Source organism: Chaetura pelagica, unplaced genomic scaffold (assembly GCF_000747805.2).
Source record: "Chaetura pelagica isolate M959 unplaced genomic scaffold, ChaPel_1.0 scaffold111, whole genome shotgun sequence".
In the NCBI taxonomy this organism is placed as follows: Eukaryota; Metazoa; Chordata; class Aves; order Apodiformes; family Apodidae; genus Chaetura; species Chaetura pelagica.
In genome coordinates this window covers 3,541,736-3,565,843 of record NW_009952153.1, presented here as the reverse complement: position 1 = coordinate 3,565,843, position 24,108 = coordinate 3,541,736, and the positions used below count along the sequence as shown (strand labels likewise).

The window sequence follows — 24,108 nt, the reverse complement described above, 5'->3', positions numbered from 1 at the left end:
CAAAATCCAATGAATCCTAAATACCTTTAATTACTTAAATCTGCAGTGCCGTGAAGGGATTTGTAGAGAGAGGAAAAAAAAGCAGAAGAGTTCTTGTGGAGTATACCAGAATACAGTAATTTCTGCTCGCCTTCCTCCAGCATGAGTAAACTACTCCTAAAGTAATGCAGGTTACTACTACTGGCAACAGGTATACAGCTGTGAAAGGTCACATAGTAAAACAAAGCTGTGTTGGCTTTATACAGCCATTGTCGTAATACACAACGCTTTACGTACTGAAAAGGCAAAGAATTAATAGAACTGCAAAACTAAAACTGAGTAATGAGTACTTCTCTGTGACTTTCTGAATCACTTCAGAACTGTGGAGTGTCTGCCTACCTTTCCTGGCGTCGGTCCCAGATCCAAAACCTGCAGTGGTACTTGGTCGAAGTTCAGAGCTACTCTGGGGTGTTACGTTGGCTTTGGCGTTATTGGCTTTTCCTTTTTTATCATTCTTTGACGTGTCATTTGGTACATCAGCTATATCACTCTGAAAGAAACATTCATATTGTGATAACTTAACAGTTATTTTACCCGTAGTATAAAAGTCAGGGTATGGGAAATTTCTGAACTTGCCTACTTTAAAGATAGTTAAGAAAGCTACAACATACTTTCAAACAACACTATACTCAGTGAAGTATTTGTAACCTATTTTAAATGGCTATCTACTAAAACATGGCTTCTTCCTCATTGCCCAAAATCTCTGCTTCTAAGGGATATGTTGGTTTCATATGTGAAAAGTCAGTTAGTGAGTGGTGTTTCAGCACGTTAACTAACATAAGCCAATGTATTTCAGAGTAGGACAAAGAGGCCTATATTTGAGAAACTATAAACAACTATCAACTGGAGCAAGACTAGTTTACTTTAAAAAAAGAACATAAAATGAACATCAAGGGGCTGTGTTTGCCAGTAAGTTCTACTTACAGTTTCAATACCCATAGCTCTCATTTGGTCTGCTCTTTTTTCTGTAATAGACAAAAATTTCTTTGGATCTGATAAAGCATCCACAATATCTGTAAGAAAAAATATAATCAACTTGTTATGATCTTCAGAAGTATTTAGAAATGAATCTTTTACAAGAGCTTTATTCTACCCTTGTTACAAGCCATGGCTTGCAACAATAGTCCAACCATCCATAGTGAACTGGCAACATTGAATGTGCCCATCACCACAGGGCTCCTACACATTAGGAACATGAATCAGTTTATAATGCACCAAGGGAGTCATTCCAATCCAGGTACCTTATTTAGGAAAAAACTGACTCCGTCAGATTGAAGTTACCTTAACTTACTTCCAGTTGATGACACCAGAATTGAAACCAGAATGCGATGTCCTGAGCCACAAAGCTCTAACAACTTTGTCTCTTGGTTATTTAGGGAGTGCTGACTGACTTGAGACTGCAGGAAGCTGAATTAAATGCTGTTGTATTTCCTAGATAAAGAGCAGTATCAGATGGGTGGTCACAGCGATGGGGAAAATCTGTTCCCAACTAGCCTTTGTGATGCTCCATGTCTGCAACATGGCAGGCTGTGAAACAGCTTTTCTATGAACATAATGACCAATATTTGAATCTTGGACATGACATAGTAATACTAGCAGTACTGTAGCATTACCCAGCACTGGATACTCTATAGACTATTGAATCTGTTTTCCATATGCAGTGATAAATGTGCAAGCACAGGTTTACAGAAAAAGACACGAGTCTTTACCTCTATATTGAGGAATTCCTTTCAGTGCTTAACTTCAACAGTCAAAGAATTCACAAATGGCACAGGAGGCCCTCCACAGCACAAAACTATTTAACAAATTAAACTGATTCAGTGCCTACAATAATAATGCATTCAGAGAGAGCTGCAGTGATAGGTTCTGATGATCCCTCTGAAACTGTAACTTCCGTATTATGGGTAAAAAAGTCAATGGTTGCAGTGAGTAGTCTTCCTTGTCAGAGCAGGAACTTAAGAAAGGAAGTTTGAACACTGCACCTGACTGACCTCTAATTCACTCCAAAATATTGTAATATAATTGACTGAGGTTTTTTTTGTCAAGATTGTTAGGAAGGCCACAGACAGGCCCTCACTTATAAGGAAGCTGTTTCTTTGCAGAATACCACAAAGCCCTATTTTCGGCTGCTTATGAGTAACAGATAAATGCTTTTGTACCCTTATATTCTAGATGGTCTTACTAGCATAATAGGCCATTTTTTCTATAATGACCGTCCTGACACTCACAGTTTTCATCATCACTTGAATTTGGCCCACATTTCATGTAATCTCTTCAGTCGTTTTCCATGTCAGGTTACAATGATGCAAGACAAAGAATCTGGTCCTCTGACCAGGTCTGTAAAAATATCCATCCCATCAAAGTTTTGGAAAGAAACTTGCTATCCTCCTTGTGCAAACTAGAGGCTGGACTATATAATGTCCTTTCCAACTTATGATGTCCTATGAAATGTTCCTCCAAAGTCACTGAGGGCATTTCCCACAAAAAACCACAGGCTGAGCTCCCATTTTGAAAAAAAAAAAAGTTGTATTAAATACATAGCATTACCCTTGTCAGCTCTCTTTATCTACACAAATAGGTTGTCTCTGTTGTGACTCAATGATGTATTCTGAAACTTACTTAATATACACAAAAACATGCAGAATTTATTTTCTGTCAGAAAACTTACTTGGGTGCCTAAGCTTTTCTTACTGTACAGAGCAGAGGTGGCCAACGTAGAACCACAGAATAGCTTGGGTTGGAAGGGACCTTAAAGCTCATCTAGTTCTAACCCCTCCCGCATGGGCAGGGACACTTTCCACTAGACCAGGTTGCTACAAGCCCCATCCAAACTGGTCTTGAACACTTCCATGGGAGGGACATCTAGAGCTTCTCTGGAAAACCTGTTCCAGTTTTTCATCACCCTGACAGCAAAGAATTTATTCCTAATACTAATTCAAGACCCTTAGTGCAGTGAGGAAGGTGCACAGAAGCATGTCTTTTTGTCCTTGGCATGCTCTCATCAATGACAATCCAGGACTACCCTGCTAATGTGATGTGTCATTTGAAAATGGAACTTAATTATCATGAGCTTCAAGCTAAAAATTACTAACATATTTGGGAGAGTGAGACCTTTGTAAACTGCATTACTAACCATACAGGCACATCACCAAAGGCTCAGCAGTTCTACAAGGGGGATGTGACTCATCATTGCTTCACACATTGTTATTTGTCCTCTGCTTACGTTTTTCTTTCTCCCCAGTGAGGTAAGGTGGGAGTGAAGAATAGCATTTAGTAGAATAACTGCAATTAAATATAAAATGAGGAAAATCACCGGACAAGTACATTACTTAGGACTTGAACCACTAACCTAAGTAGCCACGCTTACTTACGTACAGACTTCTGTAATAGAAGTTACTCTTTGGAGAATGTGATTTCATTTGCATTAATTTGTGCCAGTATTGTGTTGTATTTGGGGCAGACTGGCTGATGCAAATGAACTATAAGAATTTACTAAGTTATATGAAAAATAAAATAATGCATCTTTTCAGACCTACAACGCATCACTCATTCTGGTTATTATTCAGTGCAAGTTTTTAAATCTTACTCATACAAGTTACAATTGAGCTATACCTATACACAGCTATTGAACTGAGCTATACCTTCCCACAAGTTTGCTAAAGCAACCACAGAGATCCTAATGATAGCTCATAAAACTGTGAGAGGTTCATTGCAGATGGTAAGTAATTTAAAAACACATGCCAAGAGAATACTAATGATTCCACCTGAGTGTCAAAAGCTATTCCCCAGTTGCTCATCATTCTGTTTTTCTACATCAAAGATATAGGAGACACATCAAAACTATCTGGGAAGGGAGAGAACTAATAATTGAGCTCATTTATTTCATGTTAATATGGAGTCTGTTTTTCCCAACACTGGCAGTAAACTATGACAACAGAGTTCTCTCATTGTAGTAGCATTTTCTGTAATGATACTGTTACTTAGGGGTAGTAATGTTTTTCTAGCTCCTCACCTCTATCAGATAAACCATCTCTACCAATGCTGACGATGCAGTAGATCAAACAGTACTGAACTGCACACAATTTGCAAATTCTAAACTGGTGTTCAAGTTCTCTTTGAAAAACAAGTCTTTCAGTTCTCAATTTATATACTGTAGTTTAAAAAAGAAAATAAAAAGTATTTTCTGTCTATCTGTCCAGTGCACTCAGCAGTTTGAGCTAAGTTTAAATTCTACTGTCAGAGAAAGTGGACTATCATTCAGAAAAACATCAATCCCAAATCAGAAGTATGCCTCTAGTTAAAAATAAATAAGTAATATTTTAACTGAGTCACTTATAGTAAAAAACTTAAGAATAATGCAATAAAGAATTAAAGCACATGCTGAAATGTGTCCCTTAGATTCACGGTTCAATTAATGCCTCAAGAATCTCAAGCTTAAGCAGAAACTTACATTTGCCTTGAGACAAAGTCCCTGAAGTTAAATACAGCAGATGAAACATGGTGCATGTTAGTGCTGTGACAAAAACTGTATCTGACTTGCCAGCAATCAGGATTTTAAATATGAACAACACCAATGCTTCTGCAAATGCTTAAGTTTTTCCACAGTATATTGTTGCTGAAGCCTAGGCCTGTTTATTTTTTTTTCAGTATGGATAAATACCACCAAACTGAGTCTTGAAGATACATTATCTAAGATTTAGGAAAGTTTTCTCTTTCTCCAGTTTGTACTATGGAAATTACAGTCAGAGAAGTTGTAATTCTGTTCAAAGGCATCAGGTTTGAAATTATTTTTTGCGAAGACCAAATATTTTTATTAATGTTTCACCAATCAACTATAAGTTGAATTTCATTTTGCTGCAGAGTCAGGGCACTAACACTTAACCCAATTCCTATTTTAGAGTTTTAAATGGTTTATGTATTGTCTAATATATGAGTGAATTTCTTCTGCAGTGAAGAAAACATTTCCCAGAGGTACACCCTCAGGGTGAACTTACACATTACACTGATTTAAGTGGTGCAATGATTATTCTCAGCTGTTTCTTCCTATCCACATTTGGCAATTTGCCACCACTCAGAATAAATTACTATTGCCCTGCCAACCCGATCATGGAAATGGCCCACATTACAAACAACTTCCCTGAAAACCCCAAAATAATAAAAACATACCAAAACCACATAAAATTGGGAGAGAAAAATGCAGAAAGGTTTTGGATGCTAACTTCTTCCACATTTTTAACAATATGCCAATATTCTTAACAATACAAAAGTAATTTTGATTGAAAACACACATAAATTCTGCAGCAAGTGTTTACACCTAGAGGCCAAACAATGTAGCTAAAATAAAACCTTAGAAATACTTATGTCACAAAAAAATGTAATTAAAAAATTCAAATTCACAGAATCACAGAATGTTTGGGTTGGAAGGGATCTTAAAGATCATCTGGTTCCAACCCTCCTGCATGGGCAGGGACACCTCCCACTAAATAGGGTTGCTAAAAGTCCCGTCCAACCTGGCCTTGAACACTTCCAGGGATGGGGCATCCACAACCTCCCTAGACAACCCCTGCCAGTTCCACACCAACACTCAAGACCTACAAGCAAACTGAGAACCAGGTTTAGCTCACCTCCAAAACCATCAGGCACATATGTTTTAAGCACAATGTTGCAGAAAACCGTTGGAAGAGAGAGTGGTTTATTGCCCTCATTCCGAAGGGAAATGTGTCTGTAACCTGCTTGCAGACCATCCAGAGGCAGGATCCTTTGACCAATCAACTTATTATTGTCATCATACACTGCTATTCGCAGGACAGCAAGATCAGGAAGAATAACCTGGGAAGTCATAAAATGAAGAAAATCAATTACTCGAATGCAATAGCACCCTCTCCTCCTCCCGGGTTAGAACCATTCACTCACAGAAACCGGCTATCATCACCATAAGATAACGTTCCCTACAAACTGCACACTTTAAGATTAATCTTTCCTAGAAGAGCTTTTTTCACCCTAAATCCTAAATTCACCCTTCAAATCCTGAAACTTAGACTTACACTAACTAAATATTTTGCAGATTTCTTTTTCATTGTTGAAAACTAGTGACATGGGTAAGGCAGGTAAGTACTGCCTGGGAAGTGACAGATACAGTGACAATTGAAAGGTAGGCAGTGCTGAATCAGGAGGAACTATGACAGAAAGATGGGTTTTGGGATACATCAAGAAAGGCAGTGAGGAACAGAAAGAGCAGAGGGTAGATGGTACACATGGTGGGCAGGGATGCTGCCAGCTAGCTGCAGCTGTCAGCCCCCATCTGGACTGACCAAAACAATAAGCAAAAAATACCCTCTTCCCTGAACAAAGGTGCTGCCCACGTGCACAGCACAGGGAGAAAGAGACAGCCTAACCTGAGAGGTGCGCCCTCTCTGCCAGCTTGGGAAAGTCTTCCCATTACTTCTCTACCTGCCTCTACTCATCGATGCTTAAAGGACAAAAGGAAAAAACTCAGTAAAACTGCTTCTACTTTCTCACTTGGACTTTCCTCCCACATTTCCACTGTTGGGGGGCACAAAATAAAGTAAGATTTTAGTTTCCGAAACCACCAAAGCCGTTCACTGATATGCTGCTCTACTTGTTTGTAACTGAACACTCCCAGCACAGGTTACCACCAGCACTCATCCCATCCTCCCCCTCACACAACAGAGTGACAACACAGAACTTGGGTTAGAATGGCTAAAGCTTTATTTTAATTAAAATAAAAACAAGAAAACATGACAGAAGAACAATCAAACACACTACCTGAGAGCAATGTGTCAGGTTAACCATCAGATTGAAGAGAATACTGTAACCCAAATAGGGCAGGTAAGATCTCTCCTCTACAGGCCACAAATCAGCACATCTTTAACTACCTGATGTGCTCAGATCCAGATTTGCTAGGGAGCAGGAACAGAGACCAAGAAGTTTATAATTCTCCCTCCATTAATTTGTTCTATGGTATCTTGGTAGGCACTTTCACCCTCTTGACATTCTAGCACTATGCACCACACACAATGATTTCCTCCAACTAGAGGGATTGCTCCTGCAGTGTTTATGTCATTAATCTGCTTACTCATCAATATATATGACTTGATTACAATGCTAAGCCTGATATGATAAGGACCTTGGTTGACTTACAGTATGAGATATTAAAGAGAATGTACAACTGTGTAATAATTCATTGGAGCACTGGCCTCAACCACTGTACCCATGCCATGATACACAGGTACCACCTTTTAGACCGAAGCTGTGTGCACCCTGTCATTTATGGGACTTCTGATTTAATAAATAAGAATGCAGCAAATGCTGGCCATATGAGCAGCAAGCCATGGACAGCTTGCTTGCCTGTTGTTGTACCTAAGCATCTTCCTTGTGCTTCCTCATATACAGAGAAAAGCCCTTGAAGTCACATTCATTCCAGAATATATACAAATCCAGGAAAACCTCTTGCATTAACTGTAATTCTATTAAAAACTGGTTGTACTATTAATAAAACAGATTATGTGTGTAATATATCCCATTGTGAAGCGTTATATCACCATTTGGCAAAGTCAGTCACTTTGGAATAAAAGAGCAACAATTTTGCATGACAACAAAACAGGTGTAAGCAAAACAGATGTCAAAGACAGCACTGCTGACACATGTAGTCTGGATGAAATTCCAGTCAACAGAAAAAAAAAAAGAAAAAAAAAGTGTGTATCATATCTATAAAGACTGAGAGATAAAAACTGAACACAGATGATTGATCTCTCTCTTTAAATCCCCCATACCAAGAAAAAAAAATTGTTTTTCTTTTGTTATTAAAAGAAAATAATAAAGAAAAAGGTACATGATGCACATGGACTACTGAAGGAGGGAGCTGGCAACACGTCTGAGGAACACAGCACCCTTCCAACTTTTCCATGTAATAACATTGACTTTAGCTTTGGATGCAGCATCTCACCTGCCCTCTGGGCTGAAGGAACAGTGCAAGATAGCAGCCACTGCCAGGGCAGGGAAGAAATCTCCAAGGAATGATGGTGTCCACCAGCGGGGGCTCATTCTGAGCAGACTGCATACCTTGAACACTGGCATGCCCACGGAGGAGGTGGCTACCTCCCAGTGGGAGGAGGAAGCAAAGGGGAAGGAAAAGCCAAACAGAAACAAACAAACAAAAAAAAAAATCATGTGATAGCTACAGAGGTTATCAGTCACAAAAATAAACCAAAGCAAAACAAAAAGAAACCAAACCAAAACACTAACAAGCTCTCGAAAGCTTATTTCAGCTTCAGATTGTTTACCATAGTAAACAGGAATCCTACAAACCCTTTTTCATGGGAGCAGTATTTATTCATGTGAGCAGTCAGACTGAGGCAGGCAGGATCAAGTGAGCAAGGATGCTCATATGCAAAAGGGAAGGCAACCACAAACTGTGCTTTCCAAATATCCTACCTTTCGAAATACAAATGATTCTTCATTGTAAACAGGGTTCAGACCATTGTTCATCACCATGCGTGTCCGAAACTCTTTACGTATCGTGTCCGTGGGTAAACCATACATATCCACTTCTACATACGTACCAATTTTTTTGTCTGATAAGAACTGACCAGATATTACCTGCAACACAGTGACATGGCAGTGAGGAAGAGCAATACAAATACACAGCTTTTTATGAATACTGCACATATCGGTATTTTTCTATTGAGAGCAGCCTGAAAAATGCTTCATACAGAACAGATATATTTATATCTCATTAAAATGGTATCGTTAGTTCTAAATTTGCATTGCTCATTTGTATTGCTTTGGAAATGCTTTTGCAATAAGACCTTAAATATATCCTTAATTTGAAATGACTGTGCTCATTGTGCTATGGTATTAACAGTTGTAAGTCAGTCAGCTCAATTAGTTGAGGTCTCAGTGATGTGTTCACTTTGTTACTGAAGGACACTGAACGAAGCAACCTGATGAGGCACTGCTATTCTGCAACTTTAAACTTTCTGTTCAGAAGCACTGCCATCTGTCGTATGTCTTGACTACAAAGAGGTGAAAGGAAGCTATTGCTCTGCTTCCACTTTGGTAAAGGTTTCAAACTAATCATACACCAGTCTAATTCCGTATTATGTGTCTGGATGGCAGGATGATTAAAAAGTAAAAAAAAACAAAAAAACCCCACAACTCCTCTAGATGGTTATGTTATGTACAGGAAGACTTGTTGCAATTTTAGTCCAAGATTAGTCTAGCCACAGCAGGTGATTACTTCAGGGAAAACCTTTACTCCACCAAGATGATCTACTATTTAAAAATACAGCCAATATTTTCATTACTGTGATCAACAAGGGAAGAAAAAAACCTGAAACATGTTTTCAGAGACCTAAGCTCATTTCATGCCCGTTTCATGATCTCACATTCTTCCAGAGAATACTCTGGATAACAAATCTGAGAAGTAATGTGGCTGAGGATACCCCCTCTGCCATCACTGGCTTCAGTCCACTCAACTCCTTATTAACATAATTGATATGCAATTTTATACTGGTTTTAGTCACACAAGAAGTGCAAGTGCAAAATACACTATCTAAGAACTATCTCTTGTGATGCTTAAAACTTACGTTCTTACCACCAGATCCCTCTTTACTCTTGGAGGGATTGTACTGTTATTAAGATTAAAGAAAAACAACATTAATAAAAAGTTCTTGTTCTTCTGGGGGTGTAAATGAAACTAAGTTAAATGTCTAGTACAAACAATGAACCCTTGGTTGGAGAGGGTTTGAAATTTCCATGCTGCACATAGAAAAGGGTAACTGAAAGTTTAAGTCTTATTAAGCTGCATGTTGGGTATTTGAGCAAGGAGAGTAAAGTGTTAAGTCATAAAACAGGTTTCACAATTGTCAGCTCTCCTTCCAAAACATGGTACCTAACGATGATTTAGAACTGCAACAGAAGTTTTATGGACTTGGTCACTCACAGATAATTCCAAAGTAATACCTTTAACACAGGAACCATTTTTCTCTACTTATATTGAAAAGATCCTGTCATGTGTGCCTATATTCCTCCTTGCTTTGTGGTGACAAGTGATGTTTGCATAACTTCATACTGTCCACAGAAATTATTTGTGTGGGCTGATGTAATTCAAAAAGAGCATAAGGGGTTTTAAAATTCAGTGATAATGTATAATAACAAACCATTTCTAATTCTATGAATTACGGTTTTTTTCTGAATTACATTATTCTATGTTCCACTCAGGTCAAGTAAACATAGATGTCTTAGCCAGCAGTAAAAAACAACAACAACAGAGAAACAATTAGGATATCTACGAAATCCCAACATGTTTTCTAAAGATATCCTATTTCTGTTGATGTTTAAATGCAATTTTGGATGTGATAAAATTACAGAAGATTGTCTATTGCTGTTTTACCTGTACAGAACATGTTGCAGCAATTACACCATCTACAGGAGTTTCAGAGAAAGGGTCAAACGTTCGATCTGGTCTTCGCATGAAATCTGGTTTAAGTAGATACCTTATTTTAAAAAAAAACAAAAAAAACAGAAGAAGAAAATTATTTTGTGTGGAAAATAAAACTTTATGAAATACAAATAAAATGGATATTTCTAGCTTTAAACAATGACCTCTCCTTCAGCACTGTAAAATACAGACTTGCATTCTACCTGCACATGTAAGGAAGTAAAAGGAAATGTTACGCTTGGCTAGAACACAGATAAATGTTAATCTGAATTTTGAATTACCACCTACTGAGAGATGAAATAAATTCTGGATTTCAAGAATAAAATCAAAATTATATAATCAAGGACATTTCAAAATACTTTAAAAACTTAAAAAATCATTAAGTTATCATATAATAAAAACTAGTTGCTCTCATTTGTTTTAATTCTTTAACACTTTGGAGAGATACACAGGACACATTAAATTTTATTTTTTTTTAATGAAGCAGTTCCATAGAGTCAAGACTCAAACAACAAATTTCAGCTGGAAGCTAAGTTTTTCCATCTTGGTAATAGAACTTTGGGGGAAATGGCTGATAATGTCAATACTGACAGCTTGTTAATTATAGTAGCATGAAAGGCACTACTATAATAACACTTACAATACATCCCTGAGGACTATACACTCGATCAACATACCAATGAGGCCAATACGTGCTCTGATGAATCAAAACCCAAAGATTCTGCCATCAAAATGAAACAGCAGTTGATCACAGAAATACTGTGCTATACATGACAGGGGGTCTCTTCCATTAGTAGAAAGAAATTTGTAAGTGGAGTCATCTTGTTAATTCTGCAGCCCTGACAGATAACAGATGCTAGATTATTTTTTAACCTCCCTTAGTCTCTATAGTGAATCACTAGTACATAATGTTATAAAGACGTACAGAAAACTCAGAAATAATTAAAAAATGCGGGAAAAAATCCAATGGAAATAATGTCCATATTTTCTCCCTTTTTTTTTTTTTTTTTTTTTCATAACAGTACTTCTGCTTAGGAAAGTAATATTCCCTGTTTTTCTTACATTATAAATATGTGTGATTTCATAATACTTTTTTAATTTAACGTAGGTATGGGCAGAAGGGAACTATCAGAAACAACCTTAGCCTCTGTTTCAGGCCTGCTGAAATAAAAATGCTGAAGGTGGAGAGAGACTCAATCTTGTTTCACCAGCATAAAAACCTTAAATCAGAAAAAAATGAGTACAGACAGAAGGAAATGTAATTTTTTATTTTCATTGTCCTGCATGTTTTCTGTGACTGAGACAGCACCACATTTGTAATTCATACAAAAATATTCCACTGTGTTACTGCAATACCTTTCTCTTGATGTTAATGATCAGCCTATCCTAATAAGGTATAAACTCAGCATTTGAGAAAAATCTATCAACATCACTTGAGGATCTTTTTTCCTGCAAAAGTCATTAGCAAAAACTTAAAATATATTAAATACTTCAGTATTCCCTGTGAAATCTGCTCTGCAACTAAAGTACACAGATTAAAAAAACGTTTCTTATGTATTAAGACTCAACCTGTCTAAGTAAATGTGGCAATTCTGTGAACTATGCAATGAATCTCCATTCTGAGGCATATTTTCAAAGATAGAGAACAGAGACTGAAGATGTATTTCAGTAACTGTGTATGGTATTCATGATCTTCATAATTTGCACAAAAAGTGTCTTCTATCTCATCTTTAAAAACTAGGCATAATTAAAACAGATACTCATCACAATACCTCCATGCAGGGAATAATTCTCCCTGAATTATACTAATCTCTACTCTTCACCTAGTACCCTATTTTTCTTTTGTAACACATAATTAATAGCAACAAAATGTTATTAAAACCATCGTAAGGATTCTGATACACACTGACAACAGTTTAAATCCCATCACTCACCCGCACGATCCATTATATTCAAATTTCCCTTGATTCAACTGCATTGCTAAATCTGCCAAGATAGAAAATAATTACTACTGCCTTTCTTTCTGAATAATACAGATCATGAACAATCCTTTTTATTACAAAAAAAGACATTGTCCAGAATAAGCAGTTTAAATGAAAATTTAATTTAATGCATATAAAATGCACACATCTAAGAAACAAACTAAAGCAATAGGAAAACTTGAGATTTCTTCACAGCAGTGACAACTCTGTCAACCAAGCTGAAGTCTATGCTGTGCTTAGAAAACAGGTTCTCTTTGAATTAAAACGCAACCAGTAGGCAGAGAAGCATCAAACTGTGGTCTTGTTAAGCACCTGGAATGGGATTTGGTATATATATGCCTGAACACATTACTAGATTAATTAAAAAAAAACAAACAAACCACAAAACAACATAAAAATCCTACTCTATTAGTTATACACCTTTACTGAACACCTTTACTGAACAGAAACAATACATCTCTTTTCAGTTTAGTCTATGGAGAGGCATTTAGACTCCCTGGCATCATTCTCTCAGCTGGGATCTCAGACCCCATTGTCTGATGCTGAACACAACTCTTATAACTGGTCTAGAAATGCATTTGACACGTAGTCATTACTTTTTACCGTCTTAATTCATATGCTCCTTCATCTTTACTCTGGAGACATGCACCCAACTGTGCAAAAGCTGTGTGTTGTGAAAAAATAATCTCCCTGTAATTAATACTTTTTATTAGTAAAACATTGTAATTTATGTGAGAAGTTACAATACTCTATTATTTTTCCATGAACGGGCACTGAATTTTCCTTCTATGTAGGACTTTTTTATTGCTCCTTTTCTTACGCTTCCGTAATTCCACCCCACCATTTTATTTAGCCATATGTCTATTTCCTCCAAAAATGCCAGAAGCAAATCCATGGCATCTGTTTGAGAATTACTGCCCAGGCCATTCTTTAGGATTGAGGTTCACTGGTCGTTGTTGTCTACCTGGGGTCTGATAGTTCAGTGAGACCATCTGGCAGCCAGCGTTCCAGAAAATTTGAGGCATGTAATTACTGGAATCCACTCGGCCTCCCTTTGGGTATATCCGACTCATTTGTCGTTTATTATAACTGTATCATTCATCAAGGAAAATGAAAGAAAATATCACAGAAATGTATGGTCATATCCTGGTATCTTCAAATTTTTCATACATTAATCTTACTATTCCTCTTTCTATGAGCCACTTTTCATTTTCCTTTAAAGACAAGAAACACTGTAAATCTAGAAAGGTACACTTGTTTATATGTAGCACTAGTAGATAAGCGTTATAAGGAGGTGAAAGGATACTTCACAAACTCAATGGCATGGGTCTTCAAATATCCTAGTCCGACTGATTCATTGAAAGAGGACATATTATGATGAATATTGCGCTCTAGAAATAAAAGACATGGCATTTAAAACCACTTCTCTAACGATCAATTACAATTCAAAATCATGGCCTTTATGTAGTATCAGGATATAGCACATTCTGGTCTGTTTCCCCAGTCTTTGTAACTCATAGAACCAAATTAAACTGAAGAGAAATTTCATAATAATACTGACTTCCCATTTTCTTTCACTTATTGGGAAGTCAACAAAACTCTTTTTGATTACAACAAAATCGTTATTCAGGGCCTGTGCTGTGTGGCTACTTAAGGCAAAATGACACGATAGTCTAGTGTGTAAAACAAAAACACCAGTTAACTGCTGATCACTGTGACAATCATGCCCACCTTACTTCACAGAAAGATGAACTAAAAAAGGCTGTTTAGTTGGAAAGGCCTATAGAATACTCTCAACCGCAACGACTTCCTATTCTCCCAGTAATTTAGTGACTCCGTGTGGATGACCAATGGAATAACATGCTAACTTTACATTTGAGAGATCTACAGACAGAGATCTAAAAATCTACTGATGAACATAATTAAATTGTGCCTTACTCAGTTTCTAAACTCAGGAATTGTAGAGATTTAAAAAGTACCTAGAATAAGCAGACAAATACTTTTATTTCATTCAACCTTTTATGTTACCTTCTGCTACATCGAAACCTTGAAATTTTACAGGTTGAGCATAGTTGACCATTGTTGATAAATATGGATGTATATTGGTTGTGGCACCTACATATTTGTAAGATGCCATCCATGCTTGTTCATCTTCCACAGTTACTAAACCCTGAAAACACATTAAAAAGAATAATCACTATTCGTGTGTGAACAAACATTATCGTTGGAATTTTCAAATATGATACAAAATTATAACCAAATCTGCAGAAAGTTAAAGAAAGTGCAAATTAATACAATAAAAGTAGGAATTTAATGTGACAAATTCAGATTTATTTTCTTACTGATATATGCATCAAACACTCTCAATGTTACAGATGCATGCAAAAGGACTGATGATAGAAAGCTCCTAATCAGCAGGCAAATATTATATGATGTTAGTAGGATAACTTTGGGATAAAAGAGAAATATTACAACAGACTAAACAATGGTGGGAGATAATGATATTTGTCAAATGAATTCCTAAGAATTCTGATTTAATATACATTTTCTCATGGCAAGGATGGTGGGGTTGTACTTGGTGTACTCCGTATACTTGGTACTGAGTAGAACTTTCTCAACATCAAAACACAAATAGGTTCATTTACTAATCCTAATAAAAGTAGACCAAAATATAGTGATTCCAACCTTCCTCGGACAAGCAGATGTCACAAAACCAACAAGAGAGACAGAACTCATATCCTATGTCACTTAAAATTATAAAAATCTGAATCCAACAGTCACACAAAGGTGCACTACATTTATAACAGAACTTCAGAAGTCTTCTACAATTATCTCATCTGCTAGAAAACCACAATAGGAAGCGCTTCGCATGTGGCTCTACTTGTCCAACTTTCTCCTTCCCCTAAACTAGTTTGAAAGACGTTCTTTTCCCTGAAAGAAAGGAAAGAATAAGACAGACCTCTGTCTATCTAAGAAAATTCCCCAAGGCTTCTCATTCATGGCATTTTTCCTCACAAACATTTTTGTTTGTTCTCCTACCAGTGAAACAGTTACCCAAAAAAAAAAAATCTAACTTACTGTAGAGGCTGACAGTGAAGTTCTGCAGGGAAGTCCTAAGTATATTTAAAAATTCTTACAGTACAGCTTTTTATTTTAAGAATGCAACCCATGTTTCTCAAAAAGTTTTCCTTCATTTTTGTATCAGAATATAATGAGTAACAGGAAGGGGTGCAAAGTCCTTTCTCAAGCACTAGGTCTCAGCATGTCTATCAGTACTAGATCATGGAAGGAGAATGCAGTTTACACTGCCTACTTTACTGCAACTCATTTATTCAGGAGATGGGAGAGTAGAAATATAAAATTATTTGCCAGTATCACAGGCATGTACCTGTACCTGCCATTTAGTGCAGACACATTTAAAAAAATTAATTCCATGCAAAGTGAAACAATCTAGGCCTTGATATAAGACAATTATAGCCACAAGGAGCATCCTTTCCTGACTGCAGAGAATAGCTGAGTTATCAGAATGAGTCCAAGTGCACATCTTTTTATGATCATTTTAGACTGAATTAAACTTGCAGTAGCCCATGAAATCAAAATGATACCATATTTTAATGCTGATCACCAGGGCTCAACCCAACTGCTTTTGAGGAATGCACATATTGAGGCTTCACAGCTCTGTTCCCTAAATATGCCAAATGATACATCTCTTTATTAGTAGAAAACAGGCATCTTTTTGTTACTACGTCAGTATTTGTTAATAGAGCTTAGATCAAACTAAAGCCAAATTTCTTCTAAGGAACTAGTCCTAACTCAGGAAGCACTGACCATCCATCTTCTATAAATCACGCTCCTTCTATGTGCCTTTTGCTGACTGCTCAAAATTGCTAGTTATATTTTGCTATCTTGCTCCATAAACAGCTAAGTAATGAATCACAGTGAAAAGGTAGTCAAAGGGGATTCTGCACACTGTAGTGCCAAGGCACTAGCTCCTTGCAGACAATGGCTGTATGATTGCATTGCTGACACTAACTCTAAGATAATGTTCTAAGACAATCTACTGGTCATTGATTTTATGCTATTTACTTGCAGATGCATAATTTTTCAAGTAAATGGTCTATACTCTTTGCAGTGTTCACAACTTTAAAACTATGAAAAATAGAAAAGACTAAGGATGGAATAAAGAAATGTTTACAACAGCACATGGCCCTTTTAGGGGCTTGAGAGCACACCGGGGAAAAGTTGATCTCTCTAGGGTAATTACTCCTCCCGACCCCTCAAGAAAAGATGAAGAACCCACTTAGAAATCAATACAGGTTGAAACAAAGTGTGGTTAGGAAAAGGAGCAGCTTTAATGAGAGATGAGAAGGAAGGAGAAGAGCAGAAAGAGGTGGGAAGAGTCTTACAGAAGGGATTCCTGGGAGAAGATAAATGCAGAAGTCCCAAGGGAAAGCAAAAGGAGGTAAAAGAGAGAGGGGAAAAAACGCGTGGTCAGGGTAAGGGAAGAGGAAAAAGAAGAAGCAGGGATGATACATCTCAACACCATTCAAAGAACTGCAGTTTCCCAGTGCATGACATTTGAGACCAAGATCACATTTGTAAGCAGGTATATGTCATGTACTCCTGTCCATCCCCAAATTTTCTGACAGCCCTGACCCCAATATAAAAGTACAGCAGAAGAAACCCTAGAGGAGAAATGAAGGCATAGTCACTTTCAAAACTACTATGTAGGTGCAGTGAAACTGTGCATGAAATTGTTAAATCACTAAAAATGCATGGTAAGTAAAATGTATGTTATATATAAAGCAATAAAAAAACTACATCACATCCTATGTGTCACCTTTTTACTGTTTTCTTGCTCAGAATCTTCAACAGCCTAAGGGAAAAAAATATATATACATTACCCAAAGAAAAAGCAATCGGAAACACTCAAAGTAAGAAAAAAAAATCTTCAAAAGTTAACGCATTTAGCAAATAGCAAACTCTTTTCCACCTTTCTGTGCAGAAGGTAGAAAAATTTTTGGTTTCTTTCAAATCCGGATATAGAAGATAGGAAATCCATCAGCTGGCTAGCAATGGGAATAGAAAGGAGGGTGCCAGACACTTAAGCCCAAACCAGTGTTACCATTAGATGCTGGGGATAGGAAGTTTCAGAGAAGAATGAAAGAATGACACACCCAGACAACACAAAAGATCATCTGATCTAGATATACAAACTGTCCAGGCTCTGAAAACTTAGGAGTTAAGACTGCTGTAAACTGTGCTTTAAATGTCCACATTTAAAAAAGGACTATCTATAGACATAATTTGCACCGGGACAGTCTGCTGTCTGTCTTCAATTACAAGCTGCCACTACCAAGAATCTTAGACAGATAAATGTTGATTTGGCACTGAATCTACATTCCTCAAGAATAAGGATAGAGTCACAGATCAGCAAAGAAGCAGAGAAGTTACCCAAGGGCACTCATGAAGATGAGTGACTAATCTAAAAAACAACCCAAAACCAAACACCAAAACATTCAGGTAGTTAAGGACCAGCTGACTTAGTAAGTAAAACCTGCCCTAGAGCAAAGAAGTTAAACAATACTTCAGTGGGAGGATTCATAAAAGTCCTAAAGAAGCAAAGATAGTGACTTTCAGAGATACTAAGAAGGCAGGTTAGATGTCTCAGTGATACTGCTAGAGACATACTGCCAGGGGCACTCTGCACTATGAAAGATTCCCCATACCTATAGTTCTATCTGGAGTAAGATCCAAAGGCAGCAAGGCATGAGAGCAGAAGTGGCCAGAATACTAGAGTGAGAGGAGCACAATCTGATAAGGTACCTTAGCACTCATGTGTTGTTCGTGGTTGGTTGTTGTTTTTCTTGCTGCAGCCAGCAGCAGTAACATGTTCAGTGCTAGAGAAGCCTTAGTTTTTGATTCCAATATTCTATATCTAAGCACTGTCAAGTGATGTTCAAGTTACTGAGCACAGACTGATAAACTGTATTAATCAGGTATTACTGGAATAAAGGGGGCTCTTACCCTACTTGCCAGCTTGGTCTCTGTACAACCCTACTGTCCTACCATCCCACCGTGGAACTGAGCATCCTACTTTGCCTTCACTGCTGCAGGTGGAAGGGAGAATCTAACCCTAAGACTTAACAATAAAAATGACCCATGGAATACCTATGATGAAGACACAGGATGCAGCCTTGCAGAAGGCTGAGTGAGGAAGCTGATGCTCCACCTGATATTAGGGAACCATAACTGAGGTGCAAAGTAAAATATCAGTGGCAGGAACAGCAAACTGCTAGCTGCCTTTAATTAATATTTTTTATCAGATCCTCCACACATTACCCTAAATACTGATACTGTTTTCTCAATGAGTATTCTACATGAACAAGCAGAGAGCATTTTTGGCTACAGAATTTTGTCTTCTCATGAACCTAAAGGTTAGGAATCCAGTGAAGATCTCAGGTTTGACTCTTCTGACAACATGTGCCATGATGCTTCCACAAAACAGTGTGTCTTTTTCACACACTTCCAAAGACATATAATATAAGAAGCAATCCCACCTTTTTGACACTGATGGCAACTGCTTCTTTTTGACTGTAGTCATCTACAGTAAGGTCACTTCCAAATTTGTACTCTGGGTGAGCTTCTTCTTCCTGGTCAGCTGCACAGAAAAGAAAAAGGATCAGTGCAATAAACACAGCAACTGTCAGTTTTGTGAGAGATAAAACAAATGACAGCTGAATATACAGGTTTGGTTTGGGTATTTTCTAAAAACAGAAATAAAATCCAGGGCTTTAGACTTCCAAGCATTAGTAATAAATTGCTGTTAAGGCATGAGATTCTTCCAGCTTTGACATAGCTAGAAAGATACATTTTATTTAGTGTATTTTTGAAGGAATCAGTAATTTGTTAAGTAAAATTGAAAAAAGAAAGAAAGAAAAAAAAAAGTTTTGGGAAATAACAATAAAATAAGACATTAGTTTAAATAAAGATGTGAAGAGTTTCTGGTGTCCAAGCTTCTCATGCTCACCATTAGTCTCCTTATAGTCATACCTATAATAGGGAATAATTTTCATTTGCTTCTAAGGTGATTTTCCATTAGTGTACTCAAAGAATCTAAAAAGTTCTCTTAAAAAGACAAGATTGTTAATCGTATTATTCACATGGCTTTAAACAAGAATTTTAGAAAATACTTATGTAAGCCTCTTGGCAGTCTAGCACATAATTAATATCACAGCACAGTAGAAGCACTATTAGAAATGAGCATTCCAATGGAAATGAGCCTGCAAAACAACATAATCTCCTCTGTATTCCTTGATCACCTGAAGAAAGATACTGAGAGACCCCTCAAAAAAATTGCTGCACTTCAGTCTTTTTCAGTATGGCAAGCAGAGGCACCAGATTTAGATCACAAAGAATATCTTACATGAGCAGCTCTACTGACTGCAATAGAAGTGGCTTTGTGCTAGTAAAAAAAATAATTAATAAAAAAGTCAAGGAGAGGAGAGAGGGGTAGGCTAAAGCTGGGACATTCAGTATGACAGGTGTAACAAGCCAGTACCTTGGTACAGACACTTGCAGGCAATGCATGATCTACCTCTTATGAAGGTGACCATTTCCATCAGTGTGCTGGTTTTGGCTGGGATGGAGTTAATTTTCTTTACAGTAGCTAGTATGGGGCTATGGTTTGGATTTGTGCTGGAAACAGTGCTGATAACACAGAGATGCTTTTGTTAGTGCTAAGCAGGTTATACACACAGTCAAGACCTTTCTGCTTCTCACCCCACCAGAAGTAGGCTAGGGGTGCAAAAGAAGTTGGGGACACAGCTGGGACAGCTGACCCCAACTGAGAAGAGGGATATTCCACACCATACAATGTCATGCTCAGCCTATAAATCTGGGGGAAGAAGAAGAAAGGGGAGGACATGGGCAGTGACAGTGTTTGCCTTCCTAAGTAACCATTCTGCATGATGCTGCTTGCTTGGAGACAGCTGAACACCACCTACTGATGGGAAGTAGCAAACTAATTTCTTGTTTTGCTTTGCTTGTGTATGTGGCTTTTGCTTTGCCTGTTAAGCTATCTTTATCTCAAACCACAAGTTTTATCACTTTTTACTCTTTTGATTCTCTCCCCCACCTGACCAGAGGGGAGTGAGCAAGCAGTCGTGTGGGGCTAATTGCTGGCTGGTGTTAAACCATGACAAACAGAAAAGGTGAACCACACCCTAGATATGTCTTTTTCTCTGTTGGCCATAAACACATTCCACATCACTGGCTCAGATCTAGACATTTACACTGAAGACATCTGAAGTTCGGCAAGAAAAATCTTACCCTCGTGTTAGCCTTATAAAGCATAATGTAATAATCCAATCTGATGTTAACATAAGTATTAAAACCAAACTGTTTTTAATCTGGACAAATCTGTTTTAAAGCAAAGATCACAGCTTCTCAGTCTCTCTCACACAGACACATACGGTGAAAATCAGACTTGGTTGCTGCTCCAATACAACTTCTGAACAGTAAGTGGAAGTTAAAAATCACCACCAGTACCATCAACAGAGCTCCTATTCTTAGCACAGCCCACCAAGGAGCAAGCAGCAGCTGTGGTATGTATCTGAGATGCATCTGAGGTAAGGCTGGAGATACGTATAAATGGTCCTGCACTGAGCTCAGACTTAATGCTACTGCCACAGGCTGTGGACATGTGGGTAACATGCATACTAGCTGCTCATGAAAGCATCATCAAATCCTCACCACTTTCTATTTCTTCTTCATTATCATCCTCCAGGATATTTACAGGAGCAGCAGTTTCCCCAGCCTCCATCATCTTTTTCAGCGCATCAAGCTGTTCTGTTAAAAATAAAAATAAATTAGTCACTACACAAACAGTTTGTAGCACAAATAAATACATTAGAACAATAATAAATTACTCACTGATCCTGAGAGCCACCTTCATTTAATAGGTTCTCTGTTACTGCAGTTAGCAATAAAACTTTACAGAGTAAGAGCATCATTAGACATATACTGTTGCTAGATCTGAAAAGTGGGGGCTGTGTTTAAAGTTCACTGAAGTTAAGAAAAATACTTCCAAAGACTTAAGAGGTCTTTGGAGCTAGCATATTACTTCTTCAAAGAATAAATAGATAGCTATCTCTTTGGCGCTTGATCTATGCAAATAGAGGCAAAGTGCTTGGATTTTTGGTTATGTTCCCATGTGCATTTCAGTTAAGACAGTATGCACACAATCATGTATGAGCAAGCCAGTAGGAGGTCTACATGCTTATGTTTGACTGGAGAAGGACCAGGGTTTATCACTACAGCTATACTGGAAATGAATATAGTAATTATTATTCTTACTGAAAGAAGATAAATATCAGAACAAGCAATCACAGCAAGATGAGCAGTTTGAAATTCCATTTAGTTTTATGCTTATCATGGAAAAACACAGAAATGCAAACAAACCAGTAAAGGCAGAATTTACAAGAGATTTTATCTGTGTTATATTTCAGCTCAACCAGCAATCTGATGGAAGTTCCAGGATTACATTCCTAGGCCTATCTATGCCTATGCTACATGCTGATATCAAGGCCTAGACTCTGGTACTTATATGAAACACAAGGGCAAACAAAGTGTCATTTACATATAATTTATAATCTTCCAACACTGAAGTAAAATTAATTTGGAAACCTTAGAAACAAAGTCTATTTGTATCTATCTGGACTTCTGTTTAATTTAACACTTCACAAGCTTTTTACTTACTTTTTTCTACTTCAGGTTTCAGTCTTTTATTCTTTATGAGAATCTTTCTTTTGAGGTCATTAGGAGAAGGTAAAGCTTTACCTTGATCAAGCTGTAAAATAATTTAAAGAAAAGCCTTAATAACAGCTACTTGGCTTCTTTATATCACTGCTAAGGATTCTGACGTTAGTCAATGGTAAGGGGCAGTGAAAAAACAGTGCCACCTCAGGCACAGCCCTGGGAGGTAGTATGACTGTCTTCTCTGCTTCTTTCCTACCCCATGGCAAAGCTGTGCTCAGGTAAATGATGCTGGATCAAGTCAGCACACTGATCTCCAACCTCACTATCCTCAGCTGCACTGATCAAAACAGCTCCTGCTCTCTCCTGCCTAGCACTGGGCATAGATGTAACCTGCAACTCTTCATGACACGGCTTCCCTCTCTCCCTGTGGTTCACACACAGTTCAAGACACAGTTTAGCCTATTATAATTTCATCTCTCAATAAGTCACCCTTTATGGTCCCTTCAAGCTGTAATAATGCAAGTGAGGCAGCCCACACACACTTATGGAGTAGAAATGGGCTGGAACTGGTGAATGGAAAACTACCCTGTTCTTAGCTAGTTAATGAGGACTATTTTTGCATAGTAGGGCTACAGGGTCACATCTTCAGTATTTGTGAAAAGCTGATGGCAATTTTCACATACACAAGGAAACACTACTAAAGGGTTTGTTCCGGTCTGGAGAAGGAGAAAAAACATTATTGAGAGAAAAGTACAAAATCCCCTGATTTAAGCTCCATCACTTCACTGAGACTAAGAAACAGAGATCTGGTATGGTAATGAGCATGCCCTTCACCTAAGGCTTGCTAAGAATATTATGCAGGGAGTTGCTGCTATAATCGACTGTGATTTCCAGTGAGCAGCAAGTGATCTAGAAGTAGAAGGTATTTCCAGGACTAGTAAAAATTATTGGAGGAAATATTCAGATATTCTTAACCTTAAATCCAACCCTGAGCTATGCAGAAGCAGCATGCTAGATGAAGAAACAAAAGAACAAAACGCTATGACTTGAAACCAAATAAAAGCAGCAGAGGTGACAAATAACAACCCAGCAAAAAAAACCCAAATAAACCCAACCCAAACCTGAGACGAACAGGTTCAAACCTCCTTGTAGGAGGGTAATGATTATCCACAACCACCCAGGCTAGCTCAGTCGTGAGAGTTTCAACACGCTGGATGAAGAAAAAAACAATAGTTCCTGAGAGCACTTGGGTTATAATGCCACTAGATGTCAGTGCCGCAGAGCTCATTTATTCCAAGGCTTCCAGGATCCCAGTCTGCATCCCCAAGCACAGGACATAGCTGGGGGCCCATACGGACAAATACTTCCTTTTACTTAAAACTAAACCTGCTTCAGTCAGTGCCACGTCTCTCTTAAGGCTGCCCTCCTCAGTCTGTCAAGGTATCAGAAACCAAGCAAAGTACACATTTCAATCTCTCCTGCGATCTCTGCAACATTTGCTTTATGAGCAGCTGGGGACTGAATTCAACCACAAGAGGGAATGGACACAAAATGCAGCAGGCACCTGAAGCTTAATACTGGGCTGGGGCAGCAGCACGGCAGCCTTTGGCCAGCTCTGCTTTAGTCTTTCCTGAAAGCTGCTGGAAAGCTGCCCACTGTGAGGAATGTGGAAAGGTGCTACCTACACTACAGTGGAGAGAACATTTCAGATGTAGTTCTGTGGGATGCACTTTTCACGGCAACTACCTGATATTCACTGAGCCTTTTGTGTTGCTGTCCCAGCACCATGCAAGGAAAGCTAAGAAAAGAACAGCTTCACAGATGATAATTGCCAGGACAGGAGCTGAAAGGTAAGGCAGAGTCCTC

General features: G+C 37.9%; 1 protein-coding gene across 4 annotated transcripts in view; it reads right to left on the bottom strand.

Moving 5' to 3' along the window:
* Positions 1-24,108, bottom strand: part of PLCB4 (phospholipase C, beta 4) — an 88,106-nt gene that overhangs the window by 30,510 nt on the left and 33,488 nt on the right. For 2 of the 4 annotated variants that reach the window (XM_010007129.1, XM_010007144.1), the window contains exons 15-27: positions 22,243-22,333; positions 21,238-21,333; positions 19,044-19,144; positions 17,324-17,359; positions 14,512-14,653; positions 13,790-13,874; positions 13,448-13,572; positions 12,436-12,487; positions 10,454-10,556; positions 8,494-8,658; positions 5,664-5,868; positions 964-1,052; positions 379-529 (exon numbers count right to left, since the gene is read on the bottom strand). In XM_010007129.1, coding sequence (XP_010005431.1) covers positions 379-529; positions 964-1,052; positions 5,664-5,868; positions 8,494-8,658; positions 10,454-10,556; positions 12,436-12,487; positions 13,448-13,572; positions 13,790-13,874; positions 14,512-14,653; positions 17,324-17,359; positions 19,044-19,144; positions 21,238-21,333; positions 22,243-22,333 — 1,441 coding nt within the window. The remainder of the gene's footprint in view (positions 1-378; positions 530-963; positions 1,053-5,663; positions 5,869-8,493; positions 8,659-10,453; positions 10,557-12,435; positions 12,488-13,447; positions 13,573-13,789; positions 13,875-14,511; positions 14,654-17,323; positions 17,360-19,043; positions 19,145-21,237; positions 21,334-22,242; positions 22,334-24,108) is intronic. The other 2 variants (XM_010007137.1, XM_010007145.1) reach the window with 1 other exon arrangement.